Consider the following 20,060-nt stretch of genomic DNA (forward strand, 5'->3'; position numbering starts at 1 on the left):
TCAGATTGTCGTGTTGGATAACACAAACAAATTCTCAAACTAAATAGTCAAGAAACTGTGTACAGGGGAATTTGAAACTATGTTACAGTCGAGTTTAAAAAGTCACACTTAAAACACAAACCACAGAGAGTTTGAAGAGCAGCGCTCACTTAGGAAACACATGTATCAGAACCGAGTCTTGTGGAGCCAATTTAGGTTCATATTCTCTTTGGCCACGATTATCCTTACGCTGCTGAGAAACGATGACAAAGCTTCCCATAAATATTTTGTCTCTTCATCACAGACCACTTCCTCTAACTGCTCAAGATCCATGACTGATGGAGGCAGCTCTTGCAACCTTGAGCATTGTCTCATGTTGATCTTTGTTAAACTACGCATTTCACCAATGTCTTCGGGCAACACCTTGATGCTGAAGCAATCAGATATGTCAAGAAAATTTACCTTTCCAAGGTTCTTCATTGAGGTTGGAAGCTTCGACAGTTCTGTGCAGGATCTTAGCCTCAACAGTTCTAAATTTTCCAACTTTCCAATCCCTTCAGGCAAGGCAGATAGCTTATGACAGTTAGTAACATTGAGCTTCTTGAGTTTACTAAGATCACAAACCTCAGCGGGCAATTCAATTAAATCACTGCAATAGTCGATGTTCATTTCCTCTAGATTCGGGAATGCTGATGAGATTGAGATGGAACAGTTGTTGAAAGCTTGACCAATGTTACACATGAACAAGGATATCTTCTTCAGACTTGCCAATTGTATGGGACTCTTGGTTATGGAAGGAATTGAGATGCGTTCTAATCTTATTCTCTTAAGATTTGGTAATGAACTCAAAAGTTGGAAGTTACTCAATTCAGTAGGTAAGAAACCATAATTTGTGACTATCAGAGCCTTCAATTCACCCATGTTCACCACGGAATCAGGTAAAGCATAGTTCGTTGTCTGAAAATTCAACACTAAAACCTCAGCTTCTGGCATTTGCAAGTTGTGCCATTTTGTTGAAAACCCTTCATCTGCAAAGTAACAACTGTGAGTGTGGGGAGGAGAAACTAAAATGAAAGTATTATTAAGACTTAATGTGCACACACGTGCGTGGGGAATGAATATTTATTTGTGCATGTCTATGTAATTGCTAAAGCGAAAGGGAGAGATGGAACAACCAGTTGTTATGGACAATAAGCGGGCCTTCATCTGCTTCTGTTCTCTCCACCATTTTGGAAGTTTGTCTCCACATATGTCAATAATCAGTCTTTTTCTATGTTCTACCGGTCCTTTTTTTGTGTCATATATAGCCAGTTCCCTAAGAACATCATGCTGGGTAACAAAGTGCTCACTATAATACCCGTCCCCCTCCATCTTGTCCTTCCTGGTGATGATCAAAACTAATTTTCTTAGAAGAGATTTCATCAACCAACATATTGCAATAACAAGTTATCAGGATCAACCGGTCATGAATATAAGGGGGAAAATCAAGTGAAAATATCATACAAGAGAAAATAAAGCATGCACACCTTGTGACAACAAGATTAGCTAGACTTCGTTTGGTGAGCTCATAGATGTTTGCAATACACTCTATATCTGTATCTACATCATATAACTCTGCCCAGATATCAATGAGGGCAGCCGCAGGGATTCTTTGGTCTTCTGGAAATGAACCTAAGTCTAAGAAACATTCCTTGATGATTTCTTTATCTAAGGCATCCAAGCTTCGTTCAAGGCAGAGCAGCAATTCAGTCTCTGAATCAAGAATAGAAAAACCTTTGGACAATTCAAGTTCTCTTTTTTGCCATATCTCTAGAGGCTCCCCGCTAAGCGATCTCCCCACCACTGTAATGGCAAGTGGAAATCCCTTGCAACGCTCAACTATCTGCAGGATAATTTTCCACAACAAAATCAACTAACTATTAACTTGCAGAGCCAAAATTCAAGTTACTAAGATGAGAAAATGGCTAAATAACTACATACAGTATTCTAATTTTAGTTTTAGTCCACAAGTATGCTTAGATGCATGACTACTCACAGGTTTATATGGTAAATGGATGTGTTCATTCACTCGATTGTGGATGCTTTGCGTAAAGTGATCATAATTTCTTGATAATTTTCCAAAACCAAATCAACTAATTTTTTACTATACATGTGCGTTGCAACTAAAAAGTACCTTTTCTGGAAGATCTTTTGGAATATGAGAGCTCTTATGTCCAAGGGATGCTGAATGATGAAAAAGTCTCATCGCATTGTCATGATCCAATGATTGCAAATAATAAGGGGAACCATGTCCCCGAAATTCAGACCTAGATGTCACCAAAAACTTGTAATTTTCCGTTTTGAATTGATCAAACTTCTCCACAAGGGATTCTGATCCAGGCCAAACATCATCCAGGACAATCAGTAAAGGATTCTGCCCTTCTTCCTTCAGAAAACGTTGCAGCCACGTCGCTGTACTAACTTCGTTTTGGAAAGTAGGTACTTGGAAACCCTTGCGTTGATATAGATCTTGAACAATATTTTCTAATTTAGGCTTTTTTGAAACCGTGACAAAGAAGATGTTATCCTTGAATGTATCTATCCAGAGAAAACATAACAAATCAGTCATTGAGGCGTCATTTAAATCTGCCATAGTTGTACAAAGTAAAAAAACATACACAATTCAGAGTGCAAACTTATAATATATGATACCTTTGATATCCTTGTCTTGACAAAACTTTGTAGCCAAAGTGGTTTTTCCACATCCTCCGGGGGCAGTCAGCACAACCATTGACACATTTTCGTCCTTTAGAAGCTTCCTCTTCAATTCCTTTAGAGGAAAATCCAATCCAACCACGAGCGGCGGAAGTTCAGGTACTGCACACCAAGCTTCATTGTCGGGTTGTTTTGGTATCACCATATTCGATTCAATTCTGCCGACCGCCTTCTCTATATTCCTCACTGTAACCGCACTGTCCTTCACATCCCTTATTCCCTGAACTTTTAGCATGTCCAAAAGTCGTTGAAGAGATGCATCCCATTCAATCAGCTTGTTGGCGTACTTGTACCTTTTGTATAATAATACGCTCCACCATCGAATCTTTTTGCACTTTTGGACGAGATCTATGCCCTCCTTCAAATGTACTTTCAATCTTCTGAGTTCCTTATCCGATAGGTCCAATTTCTTGTTGGATTTTTCTATATCTTTCAACAATGGTTCCAAAGAGTCTAACCTTAATTTGATGTTTTTGAGTAGGGGCTTAAACATTACATTCTTGGTGATCAGCTCCTTGAGGACATCATACAGCGCATTGAATAGTGTTCCGAGACCAGCCCCTCCGAATAGGTCGCCTACTCCACTCATTCCCTGATTCTTAACAACAAAAACCAACACCAAAATCAGAAAAACTTACAAAAGTTTCAATCTAAAATTTACGACAACAGAAAATAACAGGGAAATTGGCTGCTGAAATCATCAGTATTTCAGTATGTCTTCGATATTTGGGATTTGATTTCGGACCATTTTACCCACTTTCCCAAAACAATAACAGATTAGAAACTGTGGAAAAGTGAGACACTTTTAAACTTGGAACCCAAAATAAAGAGATTCAAAAAACAAGCCATACAGAGATCGATATTCTCTTGCGTTGTTGGTGATCAAGCAAGATAGGATAAACAAACTATCTGGGAGTTGGCATAGAAGTACTTACTTTGAAGCTCGATAGAAATTTCGGAGTTGGAGCGCGTTGACTTTGGCAATAGCTGATTGAGTGTGGAGGGAGACTTGGGAATTAACCAGGAAACCGCATCACCATGTCTGGGAAGCTTCATGGTGAGAGCGAAAGAGAGAATCCAACAACCATATTGCAGCTAGATGGCGACCAGAATTGTATTTTTCTCAGAAAATATTGCTTCTTATCCTAGTAAATTGTGAAGGCAAATTTCGAAAGGCGACAACAGCATAGAGAGCCGATGAGCAGTATGGGAAGGGATTAATCCATTAAATTCGGGAGTCTGGACTATTCAAATTCGATCCAACAGATAAAATTATTATAACTTATAAAGTTTATTTCTCTTTGTAGTTATTAGTTCAAATTTTAATGATCCGAATCACCGAACTTAATAGATTAGAAAGAAAGGATCCGGAGAGGATCCCTTTCCATATGACTAATGTTTAACAATTCCTCCTACTTGCAGAATTGCACTTACGATCGGCCACCAGGTTTATATTTGACAAGTTATCACCGATTGTATTTTAAAAATTTTAATTTTGCAACAAGGCTCACTCTAATTTTTGAAGTAAGTCTCAAAATTTATCTTGTATTTTCCTTCTTCATTTCATTTCAACCCTTAAAGGGTCCCACATATGCGCGTGGATGCAACCTAAATTGGCTGAGCGCGTAGAGCGAGATGTGAGGCGTGAAAGATTGACAGTTAGGTGATTCTGTGCATGTGGGTCTGTCGTCCACCCAACTGAGCCCAACGACTCTTTCATCCAACGATAGTGATTCATTAGATTGTTGGTTGATCCAACGGTCCAAGTTTAAAATTTATTTTATTTTTTGGTTTTATATTTATAAATTCATTGATTTCAACATCTAAGATTTAATATGATCAAATCCAACAGTAAAATAAAAAAAAATGTAACGGTCCAAATTTAAATTCAACAGCTAAAATAATTTTAAAAAAATATATATTTGAGTCAAAATTCATCCAAAAACTTTTAAGTAGCATCATGCTTGGGACGTCCTCAAGAGTTGTCCGAGATGAGGAACCGATGCGGACCAACAAGGGGAAAATTTATTTTCTAGTGAAGACACAAGCACAAATGTTGGCAATGAAGGATCCCAACTTCTTCTTTTCCAAGGCTCCCGGCAAGAGATAAACAAAAAGAAGTAAAGAGAAAAGGGAAGATGCAAGATCCAATTGGTGCAACGATTTCTTCCAGAGTTGTAAAATTGTCTGGACACCAAGACTTTCAGGAGGAGGAAGCAATACAAATGTGCTTGGCCTTTGAGAAGCAATCGGAAACGGAGCAAGAAAGATTCGATTTTGATATGATGAGGGAGAACCTCAACAAATAGACTCCAAATATGACGAAGTTCTCCTGTGATAAGCAAAAGGAAATTATGCGAAAGAATGCCACAACGAGTATCTTTGAAGATGATAATTCATCTCAAGCCTATATCCCAAGTCCACCACCAAATCCACCAGCAAGTCAAGATGGTCAATATTATTGTGATTAGTATTTGTTGTATTAATTTATATGTAGTTTATTAATTATCGTTTGAATTAATTTTATGTTGTTTATTAATTATTGTTTGTATTAATTTTATGTAGCTTATTAATGAAGGATTTATTAATTTTATGGTTTATTAATTGTTGAAATTTAAAATAAAAAAAAATCTATTTGCAACAAAGAAAGATAATATATGGAAATACAAACATACTAGCACACTTAAATTTATTACAAGGAAACAACCACACTAGCATACTTAAATTTATTACAAGCTAGTCTATAATCACCGTTCTCCTTCTCAATGCCATATATGCTCAACCAAATCTTTTCCAAGTGTGTCATGAACTTGAGGAGCTTGAATTCTAGCAAGACATCTAATGTACTCACTTAGTGCGACCCTATCCTCTTGAGTCTCATATATGGTTGTAACGAGATATTCAATGTCTCTTGCCATAGCTCTAGCATATATTGGTTGGTCGCCATCCACATCTTCATCATAATCTTCAATTTCTACGTACTCATCTTCAACAATCATGTTATGCAAAATTATGTATGTCATCATGATTGAATGGAGGTCTTCCATACTCCAGAATCTTGCAACCTCTCTAACAATGACCCATCGAGTTTGTAGGATCCGAACGATCTCTCATCTTTCCTGTAAGACTCTTATTTCCACGAAAACAATTTTATCTTTGCACCATCGGGATGATAATAACTTTTCAAAAGGTAGACCAGCTAGGATAAATATCATCAGTTAAGTAGCAACCTAGCTCATGTCTATTACCATTTACCTTGTACCTCCATTCTGGTTGCCATCCATAGACAATATCTTCGAATAGGGAGAAAACCAAATAACATTGATATCGTTGTTTGATCCAAAGGTGTTGAAGAATGCATTTCAAATCCAAGTGTCGTAAGATGTCACAGCCTTGATCACAATGGTTGTCTTGTTGCGACGGCCCTTAAATTGGCCTACTCAAGAAATTTGACAATTCTTCCACTCCTAATGCTTACAATCGAGACTTCCTATCATGCCAGAGAAGCCTCTTTTGTCTGCCTTATGTAGAAGTCTCTTCAAGTCTTCACGATTTGGCTTTCAGAGGTTTTCTATCCATATATGATTTTAATTGCCTTACAGAAGTGGTTGATGTTCTCAATAGCAGTGATCGCTACACATCAACAATATTTGTCAATGAGTCTGCAAAGCACCCATTGGCTAGCATTCAAAATGCAGATGTGAGCTTCTGATGAGGTGAGACTCTATCGGCCTATAACATCTATCTTCATTGCAATGTAATGGTCATAGTGGACAACTGCATTCAAAATGCTTTTAAAAAACTCTCTCCTCATCCGATATCGCCTCCGAAAATCATGAGGATGATACCTCGGACGTTTGATGAAGTAGTCTTTTATCATCCTATCATGGCACTCTTCTATGTCACGCTGCAGAAATGAATGGCCCGTGACAGAACTATGAAAGCTAGATTTGGCATGTTGCCCATTTTGCATAAGTGAGTTTGCAAATTCGATTTCTTCATTGTTGATTTCTTCTTCCTCAACTGCAACATTTGCTTGCCATTTGCAATGCCAGGTTACACCTTCTTCTATCACCCATTGATATTTTTGAGGAAACAAAAACACTATGAAAGTTCGATAATTTTGAGAAAACAGAAACTCTATGAAAGATGGATGATTGGTGAATATGTTATGTGATGGTTAGGTATTCAACCTATGCTTATAAAGAGGATGATTGAAGAATATGGTGTGTGTTGGTTTGTGTTTCATGTGTTTCATATGTATTTTGTATGTGTTTCATGTGTCATACATCTCTATCATGTGTTTTGTATGTGTTTTATGTGTTTCGTATGTTTCATGTATTTCCTGTGTTTTATATATGTTTCATGTGTGTTTCATATTCTTTGATAGTATTCATGAGTTTCATGATGTCGATTTAGTAATTTTTTCAATACTTATCGAAATCTAAATCTTTTTAGGTTAAAATGTTTATAAAATTAAATTAGGATAGTCTACTTAATTTTTTTTTTCCAAAAGTTATTTAAAAAAATAGCCAAAATTCATTTATAATCTCATGCTAAAAATTTAACTCATAAGGGTTGGAGTAAAAAAACTGTTTTTAGATTAAAACATAAATTTTGTGAGCTAAAAATTTTGGGTTTTGACCCAAGAGTTGGAGATGATCTAACGACGATATCAACATAACAACGTCATTAAATTAAAATATTATATACCTCAACTTAGAATATCTCAATATATAATCATCTATGTGAGTAACAAAGGAAAACTTGTCAATATAACTAAATGCATAATTTACATAATAGGTGCAGTAAAAAAACATTTTTTGTATAATCCAAGAAAATATAATACACATTATTTATATTGGGTAAAACCATAACATCATAATTACACGGGAAAAATAACGCATAATTTCTTAAGACTCAGGAGAATTTGATATAAACAGTATTACAAATTGATGTACTGAAACTTCGAAATTAGACAGAACTAAAAACGAAATCAAACAAGAAAAATCCAACAAGAAAATACAAATTAAAGAAAACAATGCAACACAAATCAAAAAAACGTTGCTCCAACATTTATCGAGGAAAGACAGGTATAACAGCTAAGGCTTTTCGAGCCAATTCAGATTGGTTTTTTCTTTTGCCACCTTGATTTTGTCTCTGGCTAAGAAGGATTCCCACAAATGTTTCTTCTCTTCATCACAAATCACTTCCTCTGACTGCTCGTGAAGATCCCACACTGACAGAGGAAACTCTTCCAATCTTGAGCGTTGTCCCATGTTGATCTTTCTTAAACCGCTCATATGACCAATGCCTTCAGTCAATTTCTTAATGCCGAAAAAATTATACATGTCAAGATGGCACAACTTAGTGAGGTTCTCAATAGAGACCAGAAGCCTTACCAAGTCTGTACAGGACCTTAGTCTCAATACTTCAAAATTCTCCAGCTTTCCGATCTCTTCAGGCAAGGCAGATAGCTTATGACAGTTGGTGATACTGTGCATCTTCATATGAACAAGATCATAGAGCTCGGCAGGCAGTTCCACCAAATCATGGCAATAGTCTATATTCATTTCCTCTATACCTGGCCAGGCATCTGAAATTTTGATGGAACAATTGCGGAAAGCTTGACCCATGTTACACATGAATAAAGATATCTTCTTTACTCTTCAATGCAATGAAGTTCTTGGCTATGGAATGAATTGAAATGCGCTCTAATCTGATTTAAACCATAGTTTGTGACTATTAGAACCTTCAGTTTGTCAACTTTCTGCACAAATTCAGGTAAGGCATTGTTCTTTGTCTTAAAATTCAAAACTAGAACCTCAACTTGTGGTAGATGAACACTCTGCCTATGAACACTCTGCCATTGTGTTGAGAACATTCCATCTGCAAACAATATGCTACCAGATATGAGTAGGGCAGAAATTAAATGAAACTTACGTGCAAATCTTAGCGTGTGTCTGTGCACTTGCGTGGGTACATAAACATGTGCTTGTGTATGTGTTCAAGTGTATGGAGAAAATAAATGAGTGTTATTCAAATCTTAGCGTGCGTCTGTGTGTAGGTGTGTGTGTGTGAGCACGCATGAATGCGTATCTACTGTGTGTGTGTGTGTACGTGTGCTGGTTATAGGTAGATGTGCATATGTGCACCTATATGCATTTTATAAAGAGAAAGATGGGACAACCAGATGAGATAGCGTGCATTGATGGGTTGAGACTTCTGCTCCATCAACCACTTGGGTTGATTGTGTCCACTTTCGATAATCAGTCTTTTTCTATCTTCTATCAAGTCTAGGTTCACTCTGTGGATAGCCAGCTTTCCAAGCATATCAAGCTGGCTAACAAAGTATTTGATGTCGTAGTCATCCAGAATCTCTATGTTCTCCTTCCTGGTAACAATCCAAACTCAGTCAGTTGCGGACTTACAGTTGTATATTATGGGAGGAGTTACACATGAATATAGACATGTTCAATGAGAATATTATACAGGAGAAACATAAAAGCTTGCGTTCCTAGTGATCACAAGATGTGCCAGACCTCTGGTGGTGAGTTCGTGGAGGTTCTTAATGGACAGAAAGTCCTCACCTAGCTTATATAACTCTGCCCACGTATCAATGAAAGCAGCAGGAGAGATTCTTTGATCTTCAGGAAATGAAACAAGGTCTGAAACATTCCTCATGATAGCCTCTTTGCCATCCAAGGCATCTATGCTACTTTGAAGTCAAAGAAGCAACTCAGTCTTAGAACCAACAACAGAACCTTTACAACAGTCTGCTAGCCTTGAACGCTAGAATTCTGCAGCTTGTCCACGAAGTGATTTCCCAGTCACTGTAATGGCAAGCCAAACTCCCTTACAAAGGTTTAGTATCTGCAGGCTTACCATCTGAGTTGCATACCGAAATTTCAAGTTTCTTTTAACATCTAAAGGGTTTCGTGAAAATGGTTAATGACTACCTACTCATCTTCATTCTTATTTCAGTTTTAGTTCTTAAGAAAAATCTTATGGTAAAATGGGTGTTCACTTCTGTATGTGCATACTTACTGTAAAAGATCAAAACAATTTCTTTTCCCCACTTTGTTGTGAAGACTTGATAAGTATGTATGTTGTGGATTGCATAGTGAGAAATAAATCTTTCTCAGAAGATTTTTGAGCCTTTGAAATATTACATTTGTGGATTAACTTTGATGTTATATATAACCTAAGCTGTTAAGTGTACAAAAGGCTTCAACTCAATGAACGACATCTATAGCATACTACTAGTACTAATTGAGAGTAAAAGATGTCAAAATTGCAGATTAATTCTACTATAACTCTTCTGGTTAGGTTAGCTCTTTCCTCAGTGGGGATAAGGAATTTCAGAATATAAAAAGCAATTAGAAAGTATTATCATACCTTTGACTTCCTCATCTTGACATAATTTCATTGCCAATGTGGTTTTCCCATCTTCTTCAACTCCCTCAAAGGCTCATCCAATCCAGCTGTAACATTGGAGGTTCAGGAATTGACCCCAATCATGAAATCCGTCTTGATTTTGAATCACAACATTCTCTTTGTTTCCTACCAAACCATTTTTCTGGACAGTAGCTAAGGTCTCTAAACATCATAGTATAAAAAGCCCCATAAAAAACGCAAACCACACAGAGATTTAAGAGCAACGTTCATTGAGGAAACATGTGTCAGAACTGAGTCTTTTGGAGCCAATTTAGGTTGATATTCTCTTTGGCCACAATTATCCTTAGGTTGTTGAGACACGACAAGAAAGATTCCCATAAATATTTTGTCTGTTCATCACAGACCACTTCCTCTAACTGCTCAAGATCCATGACTGATGGAGGCAGCTCTTGCAACCTTGAGCATTGTCTCATATTGATCTTTCTTAAACTACTCATTTCACCAATGTCTTTGGGCAACACCTTTATGCCAAAGCAATCAGATTATCAAGAAATTTTAACTTTCCAAGGTTCTTCATTGAGGTTGGGAGCTTCGACAGTTCTGTGCAGGATCTTAGCCTCAGCATTTCTAAATTTTCCAACTTTCCAATCCCTTCGGGCAAGGCAGATAGCTTATGACAGTTAGTGATACTGAGCTTCTTTAGTTTACTAAGATCACAAAGTCTGGCAGGCAATTCAATTAAATCACTGCAATAGTCGATGTTCATTTCTTCTAGATTTGGAAATGCTGATGAGATTGAAATGGAACAGTCGTTGAAACCTTGACCGATATCACACTTGAAAAATGATATCTTTTGCAGACTTTTCAAAGGTTTGAGGACCTTGCTTATGGAGGGAATTGAAATACGTTCTAATCTAATTCTCTTAAGATTTGATAACGAAGCAAGTAGTTCAAAATTATCTAGTCCAGCAGGTGACAAACCGTAATTTGTTATTATTAGAACCTTTAGTTTATCCATTTTCTCCACGAACTGAGGTAAGGCATAGTTCTTTGTTTGAAAATTCAGAACTAGAACCTCTGCTTCGGGTACTTGCATGTTTGGCCATTTTGCTGAGAAGGCTCCATCTGCAAACCATAAGCTTTAAGATGTAAGTATGTCCGAAGTCCTATTGAGGTCTTACTATGAATGAGCGAGTGTGTGTGCACACAAGCATGTCCGTGTGCACATACTTGTGTGCATGTATAAGTATTTACTATATATATAACGATGACGTATTTACTATAGAGATTGATGGAACCTGTTGAGATAGATAATAGTCGAGCCTTGGACGCTTGATACTTTTGTTTTGTCAACCACTTAGGACGGTTGTCCCCACATATGTTTATAACTAGCCTTTTCCTCTGTTCTATTGGGTCTTGAATCACCTGATGGATCGCCAAGTCCCTAAGCATGTCATGCTGGGTGACGAAGTGTTCGGTGTAATAGCCATCCGCCTCCCTCTCGTGCCTGGATGATCAATACTAATTTCTTTCATGATTTGTTCGGTATACATATTGGAATAGAAAATTATGAGCAGCGTGCATACCTTGCGACAACAAGATTCGCCAAACTTCGGGTGGTGAGCCCGTGAAGGTTGGCAATGGTCAGAATTTCTTCATCTAGACCATATAACTCCGCCCACATGTCAATGAGGGTGGCAGCAGAGATTCTTTCGTCCTCGGGAAATGAACCTAGGTCGAGGAAACACTCCTTGATCATAGTCTTTTCTTTATCCAAGGCATCTAAGCTGCTCTGGAGGCAAGCAAGTGATAAGCTTATATTTATATGTATATTATATCAAATTCACTTGTCTTTTCTTAGTTAGTTCCTTATATTTTTGAGTTATTTACTTTGTTTTTGTGTTTTGTAGGATTTGTCAAGTAAAGAAAAGAAAAATAACACAAGTGGAATTTTAAGTAATAAATTCGTCAAAACTGCCTGTGCAGGTCAACTGACTTTGGAAGCAAGTTTCGGACAGCTCAGAATGAATTAGAGAATGATCCTTATATGCTTGGAAAGCTACGGATGTCTATTTTCTGGAGCATTTCGCGGATTGTTAATATCATTTTTCTAGAAAAAGTTATGGTCGTTCTAACACTAAAAGGTTTCCAGGAGGCTGAGCAGTTTGTAACTGACAAGAAAGCATTGAAAGCAATAAATCCCATAAAACTAACAGCCAAAACTGATGCAGCCAAGAATAAGCCAGCTAACACCTATTCAAATATAAGAGGAAATGAAAAATTAAGTGAGAGTAATGGGCATAAAGGCTGCCCAAAGAGTTACAATTGTTTTAACATTTCCTCCCACTTATTGTCATCACTAAATGGCTGTTGGTGGGGTGAGTTATGGAGAAAAAACTGTGGCAGTAGAAAAGAAGAAAAGACGTATAGGTTGCAGCAACAAAAAGGGAGAAAAAGTGTAAAAAAGAGAGAGAAAGAAAAGAAGCTAAGCAAGGGAAAAGGCAAGGCTGCTGCGTTGGGGAAGGAAGGAAAAGAAGGAGGAAATCTTGGCATTCTCTTCTCTCGATTTTATCTTCTCAAACTCATGTCTTTCTTTTGGTTTAATTTGAGAATTATGTGTAACTAATTTTTAGTAGTTAGGGGCTGTTTTGAAGCCCCGAATATGATTGCAAGTTTGTTATGACATTTCGTTTGAATTACTTTTACGAATGGATGAAAATTGGTTCACTACTTGTCACATTGATGAATTCTTTTTGTGTTTTCTACGGATGCATACTTAGTAAGCATATCTAGGATTCTAATGCTATGAATATGTGTGTGCCTGCCCTTGTTGAATGAGGACCTACATATGTTCAAGAGTAGTACTTGTTAATTGCGATTAACATGTGAATCAATTTCTAGGATAAGTAAGACAACGCCAGTACTTACGATACCTTGTGATGACTCAAACTCTTTTTGTTCTTAATGATTTCTACTTGTTAAATCTATGAACACACCATTGTAGATTGCATGTTAGGGACTAAGTTAAGTTGAAAACGCCATTCTCTTAACATACTACATAAGAAAGAGTAATAGGTTGGGTTCTAACATTGAGCCAACTTGAGCATCTTCATCCGAAAATGAAAGGAATTTGAATGAAACATAACATGTTTGCGTGATCATTTGGTGGTGGATAGCAATTCCCCTAACTCGTTTTTCTTAATTTGTGAACTACTCAAAAATCTGTCTCTGTTCTGTTTTTGTTCGATTTAATTTAAATAGCAAATCAACTCCAAAAATCCCAAAAATTTGTGTGAGTGTAGTTCTGTGTGTCTAGTATCTGCATATAAAATTTTGTAGACTTTAGATAAATGTAAGTGAGTCTAATAATTATTTTTCGGTGGCTGGTCAGTAGGGACAGCAGCCCAGTTTTTGTGACATTTTAAGTAGTTAGATAAAACAATCTTATGCGGGAAAGACCCTTATTTTCATATGCTACAATTGACAAATATTATTGTTAATAAGGAAAATTAATAGGGCATTTGTGTGCTACTTTGTGGTGTGTTTTAATCCTATCAAATTTTTGGCGCCGTGTCGCCGGGGATTGTTATTTCTAATTACTTTTTTTTTTTATTGTTTTCTTTTCTTGTCTAATTAGTGTTTTTGTTTTTATTTTTATTTCAGGTACTCTTCGTAGTATATGCATACTTGAAGGTCCAAGAGCATTGATCTAGCTTCCTACGATCCTGAGGTTGAACGAACATTTCGAAAGCTTCGAGGAAGAATCAAGCAGAAGCGTGCATCGATGTCTTTACCACCATCTTCTCCACGACATTTGAGTTCGGAAGAGGAGGAAGAACCACAAGAAGGCATGGCTGATAACCGGACTTTGAGGGAGTTGGCAACGCCTAATACGGATCAACAACCATTGTGCATCACATATCCAAATGCAGAAGGAGGATTTGAGCTTAAGTCCAGCAAGGTTCACTACTTGCCTAAGTTCTATGGCTTCTCAACAGAGGATGCCAACAAGCATCTCATGGAGTTTCATGTGGTATGCTCGGGAATGAGACCAACCAATGTGGATGAGGAGCAAGTCAAGTTGAGGGCATTCCCATTTACATTAGAAGCTAAGGCAAAGGAGTGGCTTTACAATTTACCTCCGGGATCAATGAACACATGGAACCAGGTGAAGCAAGCATTCTTGGAGCAATATTTTCCGGCCACAAAAGCTGCAAGCATAAGGAAAGACATATGTGCAATCCGACAACAATATGGAGAGCCCTTTGGAGATTACTACAAGCGATTCACACATTTGGTTGCATCTTGTCTTAATCATCAAATTTCAGAGCATCTTTTAATACAATATTTTTATGAAGGATTGTGTGGTACTGATCGTGTGTAATGCTTGATGCAGCAAGTGGAGGAGCATTCATGGACAAGACACCAACAAATGCTAAGGCATTATTAAAGAACATTGCTGGCAACACACGACAATTTGGAGGGAGAGATGAGCTACCTCTTAAGAAAGTTAACGAGGTAAGTGCTAACTCTAGTATTGAATTACAATTAGCTAACTTGACTAATCTTGTGCAACAGGTTATGGTGGCTCCAAAACAGGTGTGCGGTGTTTGTTCAATGATGGGACATGCCACAGATATGTGCCCTTCGTTAATGGATCAAGGTGGTCTTGAGCAAGCTAATGCGTTAGGAGGGTTTCAGTGGCAACAAAGACAAAAGTATGATCCATACTCCAACAACTATAACGCAGGGTGGCGCGATCATCCACACTTAAAGTGGAACAATCAAGACAACGGACAACAATCTGTTCCCAACAACTATAACCGTCTACCTGGCTTCTTTCAAGCAAGACCGCAGACACCATTTCAGCCTCAACAACAACAAGCTCCAAGTAAGTCTCTTAAGGATTTAATTGCTTCTTTAGATAACTCTACTCAATCTCATCAACAGAAAACAGACAAAGCAATTGAAAACCTTGAGCGCCAAATGAGTCAGTTGGCAAGTTTGATGGGGCAACAACACCAACCAGGAAGGTTGCCTAGCCAAGCCGTGGTGAATCCAAATGCGGAGCAGATGAATGTTGTGACTTTAAAGAGTGGAAAAGAAGTTTTTGAGCAGCCAAGGATGCAAAAGAGGACTACAAAAGATACAAATGAGCAAGGGGAGCAACAAACCAAAAATCTTGAGCAAGATGAGGCTTCAATAGAAACTAAAAAGTCTCCTAAAGATACAGAATTGAACAAAAAAGATTCTGATAAGGTAAGTAAAGAAGTTCAAAATTCATTTAACTCATGTGTCCCTATTCCTTTTCCTCGTAGGTTTATGAAGTCTAAGAAAGAGCAAACTGATAAGGAAATCTTGGATACTTTCCGAAAAGTCCAAGTGAACTTACCTCTTTTAGATGCCATAAAACAAATGCCCAAGTATGTAAAGTTCCTTAAAGAGCTTTGTACGAACAAGAGAAGATTCAATGATCAAGAAACTGTGGCATTAAGCGAGGAAGTATCAGCTGTTTTGCAGAGAAAGCTACCACCGAAGTTGAAGGATGCCGGTAGCTTTACCATTCCATGTGTAATTGGAGGGAAAGAGTTTGGGAGAGCATTGTGTGATCTGGGGGCATCCATTAATCTGATGCCATATTCAATGTATGAATCATTAAACCTTGGAGACTTAAAGGAAACAAAGGTAGTAATCCAGTTGGCAGATCGTTCAAATAGATATCCCAAAGGCCTATTGGAGGATGTACTTGTGCAAGTGAATGAACTTATTTTTCCCGCTGATTTTTTTGTTCTTGAGATGGAACATGACCCTATGCCTACTGCACTTCCTCTTGTATTGGGAAGACCATTCCTTAGAACGGCGCGTACGAAGATTGATGTCTACGATGGTATTTTAACCATGGAAATTGATGGAGAAAGCGTCAAGTTCAAAATCTTCGATGCTATGAGGTACCCTAGTGATTTTGAATCTTGTTTGTCTATTGATGCGTTTGACTATTTTGTGCAAGGTTATTTTAATGAAGGTGTGGGACAAGACCATTTAGAGAAGGCGTTAGTGCATAGCATTACACATGGAAAACTTAATTATTCTGAGCACATTGAAGAAGAATTAATCCATACAGTGGCAACCCTTGAGTCTCTTTCACCAATTCGTGGTAAGTTTTCTTCCTATTTTATTTCTTTTCCTACTTCTAACAAAAAAATTCTTCCTTCTGTGATTCAGGCACCAAAATTGGAGCTTAAACCGATTCCTGAACATTTGAAGTATGCATTTTTGGGAGAGGATGAAACATTACCGGTTATCATATCATCACAACTCACAGTAGAAGAAAGGGAGAAACTGATCCGGGTATTGAAGGATCACAAAACTGCCATAGCTTGGAGCATTGCAGATATCAAAGGTATAAATCCAGCTACATGTATGCATAGGATTTTGCTGGAGGAAGGTGCAAAACCTACAAGGGAAGCTCAACGCCGTTTGAACCCACTCATGATAGAGGTCGTCAAGAAAGAGGTTATCAAGCTTCTTGATGTTGGCATCATATATCTTATCTTGGACAGCAAGTGGGTAAGCCCTGTTCAAGTAGTTCCAAAGCGATCTGGAGTCACAGTTGTTAAGAATGAAGCTAGTGAGCTAGTGCCTACACGTGTGCAAAATAGTTGGAGAGTCTGTACAGACTATCGGAAGATAAACAGCACCACACGCAAGGATCACTTTCCAGTTCCATTCATTGATCAAATGTTAGAAAGGTTAGCTGATCATTCTCATTATTGCTTTCTTGATGGCTATTCTGGATATAATCAAATTGCAGTTGCTCCGGAGGATCAAGAAAAGACGACTTTCACATGTCCATTTGGCACATTTGCATACCGGAGGATGCCGTTTGGACTTTGCAACGCCCCCGCCACATTTCAAAGGTGTATGGTAAGTATCTTTTCTGATATGATTGAGAAAATAATTGAAGTGTTCATGGATGATTTTTCAGTTTATGGTGATTCTTTTGATACATGTCTACATAATCTGTCCTTAGTTTTAAAACGTTGTCAAGAAACTAATTTGGTCTTAAATTGGGAAAAATGTCATTTCATGGTTTCGCATGGATTAGTTTTAGGGCATATCATATCTGAAAATGGAATTGAAGTTGATAGAACTTGTTAGTTCTTTACCTCTCCCTACTACTGTCAAGGAGGTTCGTTCTTTTCTTGGACATGCAGGTTTCTATCGTAGGTTTATGAAAGACTTCTCAATGATTTCTAGACCCTTGTGTCGTTTGCTTCAAAAGGATGTAACATTTGATATGAATGAAGAGTGTGTGGTAGCATTCTACAAACTTAAGGAGTTGTTATCCACGGCTCCTGTGATCATGCCACCAGATTGGAGTTTACCTTTTGAGTTAATGTGCGATGCTTTAGATTATGCTGTCGGTGCAGTTCTAGGACAGCGTGTCAACAAAGTGCCACATGTTATCTATTATGCATCACGAACACTCAATGATGCACAGTTGAATTATTCAACAACAGAGAAGAAGCTTCTAGCTGTTGTATTTGCTTTAGAAAAATTTAGATCTTATCTTATTGGAACTAAAGTTATTGTGTTTTCTGACCATGTAGCTTTGAAGTATTTACTCACAAAAAAAGATGCAAAACCGCGACTCATTCGATGAATACTTCTACTTCAAGAGTTTGACTTAGAGATCAAGGATAAGAAAGGGAGTGAGAATGTTGTAGCAGATCATCTTAGCAGACTTGTGCACTTAAACATAGAGGAATATTTCATCCCTTTATGTGAGAGTTTTCCTGATAAGCAATTGTTTTCATTAAAGGTTACTGACCCTTGGTATGCAGATATTATCAATTACAAGGTCACAAAAAAATTTCCGGATGATTTTACACATGCTCAGAAAGATAAGCTTGTCAAAACTGCCAAATACTACGAGTGGGATGATCCTTATTTGTGGAAATATTGCCCTGATCAATTGATTAGAAGATGCGTCCCTGAATCTGAGTTTAAATCTATTCTAACTTTTTGTCATTCTTATGCATGTGGCGGCCATTTTGGAGCAAAGAGGACAGCCCTTAAGGCATTAGAGAGTGGTTTTTATTGGCCTAGTTTGTTTAAGGATGCGTACGAGTTTTGTGCAACATGTGATCTTTGTCAACGAACAGGTAACTTGGGCCTAAGAAATCAAATGCCACGAACCTCTATTTTGATTGTTGAGATCTTTGATGTGTGGGGCATTGATTTCATGGGACCTTTTCCATCTTCAAATAGTTTTCTTTACATTTTATTGGCTGTGGATTATGTTTCTAAATGGGTCGAAGCGAAAGCCACAAAAACTAATGATTCAAAAATTATTTCAGATTTTATTAAGACTAACATCTTTGCAAGATTTGGGACACCTAGAGCAATCATTAGCGATGGAGGGAGTCACTTTTGCAATAGAACATTTGAAGCGTTGCTTAGGAAGTACAATGTCACACATAAGGTGTCTACACCTTATCATCCGCAAACTAGTGGTCAAGCAGAAGTATTAAACCGTGAGGTGAAACAAATTTTGGAGAAAACTGTGAGTCCTAGTAGGAAGGATTGGAGCATTTGCTTGAACGATGCATTGTGGGCTTATAGGACTGCTTATAAGACTCCTATTGGAATGTCCCCATTTCGATTAGTTTATGGGAAACCATGCCGTCTTCTAGTAGAATTAGAACACAAAGCTTATTGGGCGATCAAAGCCTACAACATGGACATAGTGTTGCTGGACAGTAGAGAAAGCTTCAATTGAATGAGTTACATGAAATCAGGAATGATGCATACGAGTCTAGTCGAATATACAAGGAGAAATCAAAGGCATTTCATGACAAGATGATATCAAGGAAGAGCTTTGCCATTGGACAAAAAGTTCTTCTATTTAATTCTCACCTTCGGTTATTTCCAGGTAAGCTTCGTTCTCGATGGGTTGGTCCGTTTGTTATAACTAATATTTTTCCTCATAGTGCAGTGGAAATCCAAAGTGCAAAGACTAGAAACGTATTCAAAGTGAATGGACATAGACTCAAACCATATTACGAGTCTTTTGCGGAGCATGATGTGGAGGTTGTACCCCTCTAAGAACTAGCTTCCCTTGAATGATTACTCTTGGTACCGTTCAGCTGCGGACGTAAAAGCAAGCGCTTATTGGGAGGCAACCCAATATTTCTATTCATTGTCTTTTTATGTCATTTTCAATTTTTCGTTTGTTTTGTTTTCTGAGTTTTCTTGCGTGCTAAGCTGAATTATTTCTTTTCTTTGTAGGAATGATTTGGTTATGTCCACCCTTGGAGTTAATTGCAGAATTGAAGTTTGGGGGTCATCGTTTGCTTTTACCACAAATTGGGGAAGTTTTTAGTCCAAATGCTTTATTTTGTTTCTTACTATTTTATTTTATTTTTATTTTATGCATTATTGTGTTTTATGACATTGGAGACAATGTCCAGTTTAAGTTTAGGGGTAAGGATTGAAAAAATGACCAAATTGAAAATTTTCGTCCCTTTGACTAAGAACTGGTTTAATTTGTTTCCTTGTTGTTGCTTTTTGTTTTCTTAATTAGTTTTGTTTACCCAAAAAAAAAAAAAAGGAAAAACATTCTGAAAATTTGAAAATCCAAAAAAATAGTCTTGTTTTATTTATTGTTTTGAATTAGTTTTTTGTTAGTTTCCTGACCCAATGATATAACTGGATTGAATTTGAACCACGGTGATCAAGAACTTAGTAAGCATGTATTGTGTGAAATTCCTTATTCTCTTGTTAGCCTTGTACATGTTTAATCATCTTTGAAAAACCAAAAGCACATAGCCTTGTTGATGTGAAACTAAAGCATGATTTAAAGCTTCGTATGTGAACATAGTGACCATATACAACCTATGTGAGTTTTTGAGCCTATTGAAAGTGTG

General features: G+C 37.4%; 5 protein-coding genes across 9 annotated transcripts in view; 2 read left to right on the plus strand and 3 right to left on the minus strand.

Moving 5' to 3' along the window:
• Positions 1 to 3,924, minus strand: LOC103956233 (probable disease resistance protein At5g66900). Of its 3 annotated transcripts, none has more exons than XM_048575309.1 (6): positions 3,669 to 3,924; positions 2,671 to 3,331; positions 2,153 to 2,556; positions 1,506 to 1,861; positions 1,155 to 1,360; positions 1 to 1,007 (listed from the first exon to the last, which is right to left on the minus strand). In XM_048575309.1, exons 2-6 carry the CDS (start codon positions 3,320 to 3,322, stop codon positions 166 to 168), a joined length of 2,460 nt encoding a protein of 819 aa, XP_048431266.1. In that variant the 5' UTR covers positions 3,323 to 3,331; positions 3,669 to 3,924; the 3' UTR covers positions 1 to 165. The 3 variants fall into 3 exon arrangements, with proteins under 3 accessions (XP_048431266.1, XP_048431267.1, XP_048431268.1); XM_048575310.1 differs by lacking the exon at positions 3,669 to 3,924 and adding an exon at positions 3,585 to 3,653 and having other exon boundaries at positions 2,671 to 3,332; XM_048575311.1 differs by lacking the exon at positions 3,669 to 3,924 and having other exon boundaries at positions 2,671 to 3,091; positions 3,192 to 3,328.
• A 3,770-nt stretch (positions 3,925 to 7,694) lies between these two features.
• The window catches only part of LOC103956267 (probable disease resistance protein At5g66890), a 95,937-nt gene continuing 83,571 nt past the window's right edge, over positions 7,695 to 20,060 (minus strand). For all 3 annotated transcript variants that reach the window (XR_007254972.1, XR_007254975.1, XR_007254974.1), the window contains one exon: positions 7,695 to 8,622. The gene's annotated coding sequence lies outside the window, so the exon portion shown is untranslated. The remainder of the gene's footprint in view (positions 8,623 to 20,060) is intronic.
• Positions 9,911 to 11,930, minus strand: LOC125473056 (probable disease resistance protein At5g66910). Its single transcript, XM_048575317.1, has 3 exons — positions 11,718 to 11,930; positions 11,430 to 11,638; positions 9,911 to 11,256 (listed from the first exon to the last, which is right to left on the minus strand). The coding sequence occupies exons 1-3, from the start codon at positions 11,888 to 11,890 to the stop codon at positions 10,655 to 10,657; spliced, it is 984 nt and encodes a 327-aa protein (XP_048431274.1). The 5' UTR covers positions 11,891 to 11,930; the 3' UTR covers positions 9,911 to 10,654.
• Positions 13,916 to 14,471, plus strand: LOC125473005. Its single transcript, XM_048575219.1, has 2 exons — positions 13,916 to 14,299; positions 14,460 to 14,471. The coding sequence occupies exons 1-2, from the start codon at positions 13,916 to 13,918 to the stop codon at positions 14,469 to 14,471; spliced, it is 396 nt and encodes a 131-aa protein (XP_048431176.1).
• Positions 14,785 to 16,612, plus strand: LOC103927658. The gene is made up of 2 exons (XM_048575220.1): positions 14,785 to 16,428; positions 16,544 to 16,612. The coding sequence occupies exons 1-2, from the start codon at positions 14,785 to 14,787 to the stop codon at positions 16,610 to 16,612; spliced, it is 1,713 nt and encodes a 570-aa protein (XP_048431177.1).

Source organism: the organism of the source record quoted next, unplaced genomic scaffold (assembly GCF_019419815.1).
Source record: "Pyrus x bretschneideri cultivar Hongxiangsu unplaced genomic scaffold, Pyrus_bretschneideri_v1 Contig8, whole genome shotgun sequence".
Taxonomy (NCBI): Eukaryota; Viridiplantae; Streptophyta; class Magnoliopsida; order Rosales; family Rosaceae; genus Pyrus; species Pyrus x bretschneideri.

What these genes read in the sequence shown, in the direction of transcription:
- LOC103956233 (XM_048575309.1), bottom strand. Translation starts at nt 3,322, where the DNA reads ATGAGTGGAGTAGGCGACCTATTCGGAGGGGCTGGTCTCGGAACACTA. An exon ending in GCTAATCTTGTTGTCACAAG is followed by an intron (nt 1,361 to 1,505) that starts GTGTGCATGCTT and finishes GATCATCACCAG; the next exon opens with GAAGGACAAGATGGAGGGGG. An exon ending in CTTATTGTCCATAACAACTG is followed by an intron (nt 1,008 to 1,154) that starts GTTGTTCCATCT and finishes GTTACTTTGCAG; the next exon opens with ATGAAGGGTTTTCAACAAAA.
- LOC125473056 (XM_048575317.1), bottom strand. Translation starts at nt 11,890, where the DNA reads ATGATCAAGGAGTGTTTCCTCGACCTAGGTTCATTTCCCGAGGACGAA. An exon ending in GCGAATCTTGTTGTCGCAAG is followed by an intron (nt 11,639 to 11,717) that starts GTATGCACGCTG and finishes TTGATCATCCAG; the next exon opens with GCACGAGAGGGAGGCGGATG. An exon ending in ACTATTATCTATCTCAACAG is followed by an intron (nt 11,257 to 11,429) that starts GTTCCATCAATC and finishes TATGGTTTGCAG; the next exon opens with ATGGAGCCTTCTCAGCAAAA.
- LOC125473005 (XM_048575219.1), top strand. Translation starts at nt 13,916, where the DNA reads ATGTCTTTACCACCATCTTCTCCACGACATTTGAGTTCGGAAGAGGAG.
- LOC103927658 (XM_048575220.1), top strand. Translation starts at nt 14,785, where the DNA reads ATGGATCAAGGTGGTCTTGAGCAAGCTAATGCGTTAGGAGGGTTTCAG. An exon ending in GAGAGGATGAAACATTACCG is followed by an intron (nt 16,429 to 16,543) that starts GTTATCATATCA and finishes GTATAAATCCAG; the next exon opens with CTACATGTATGCATAGGATT.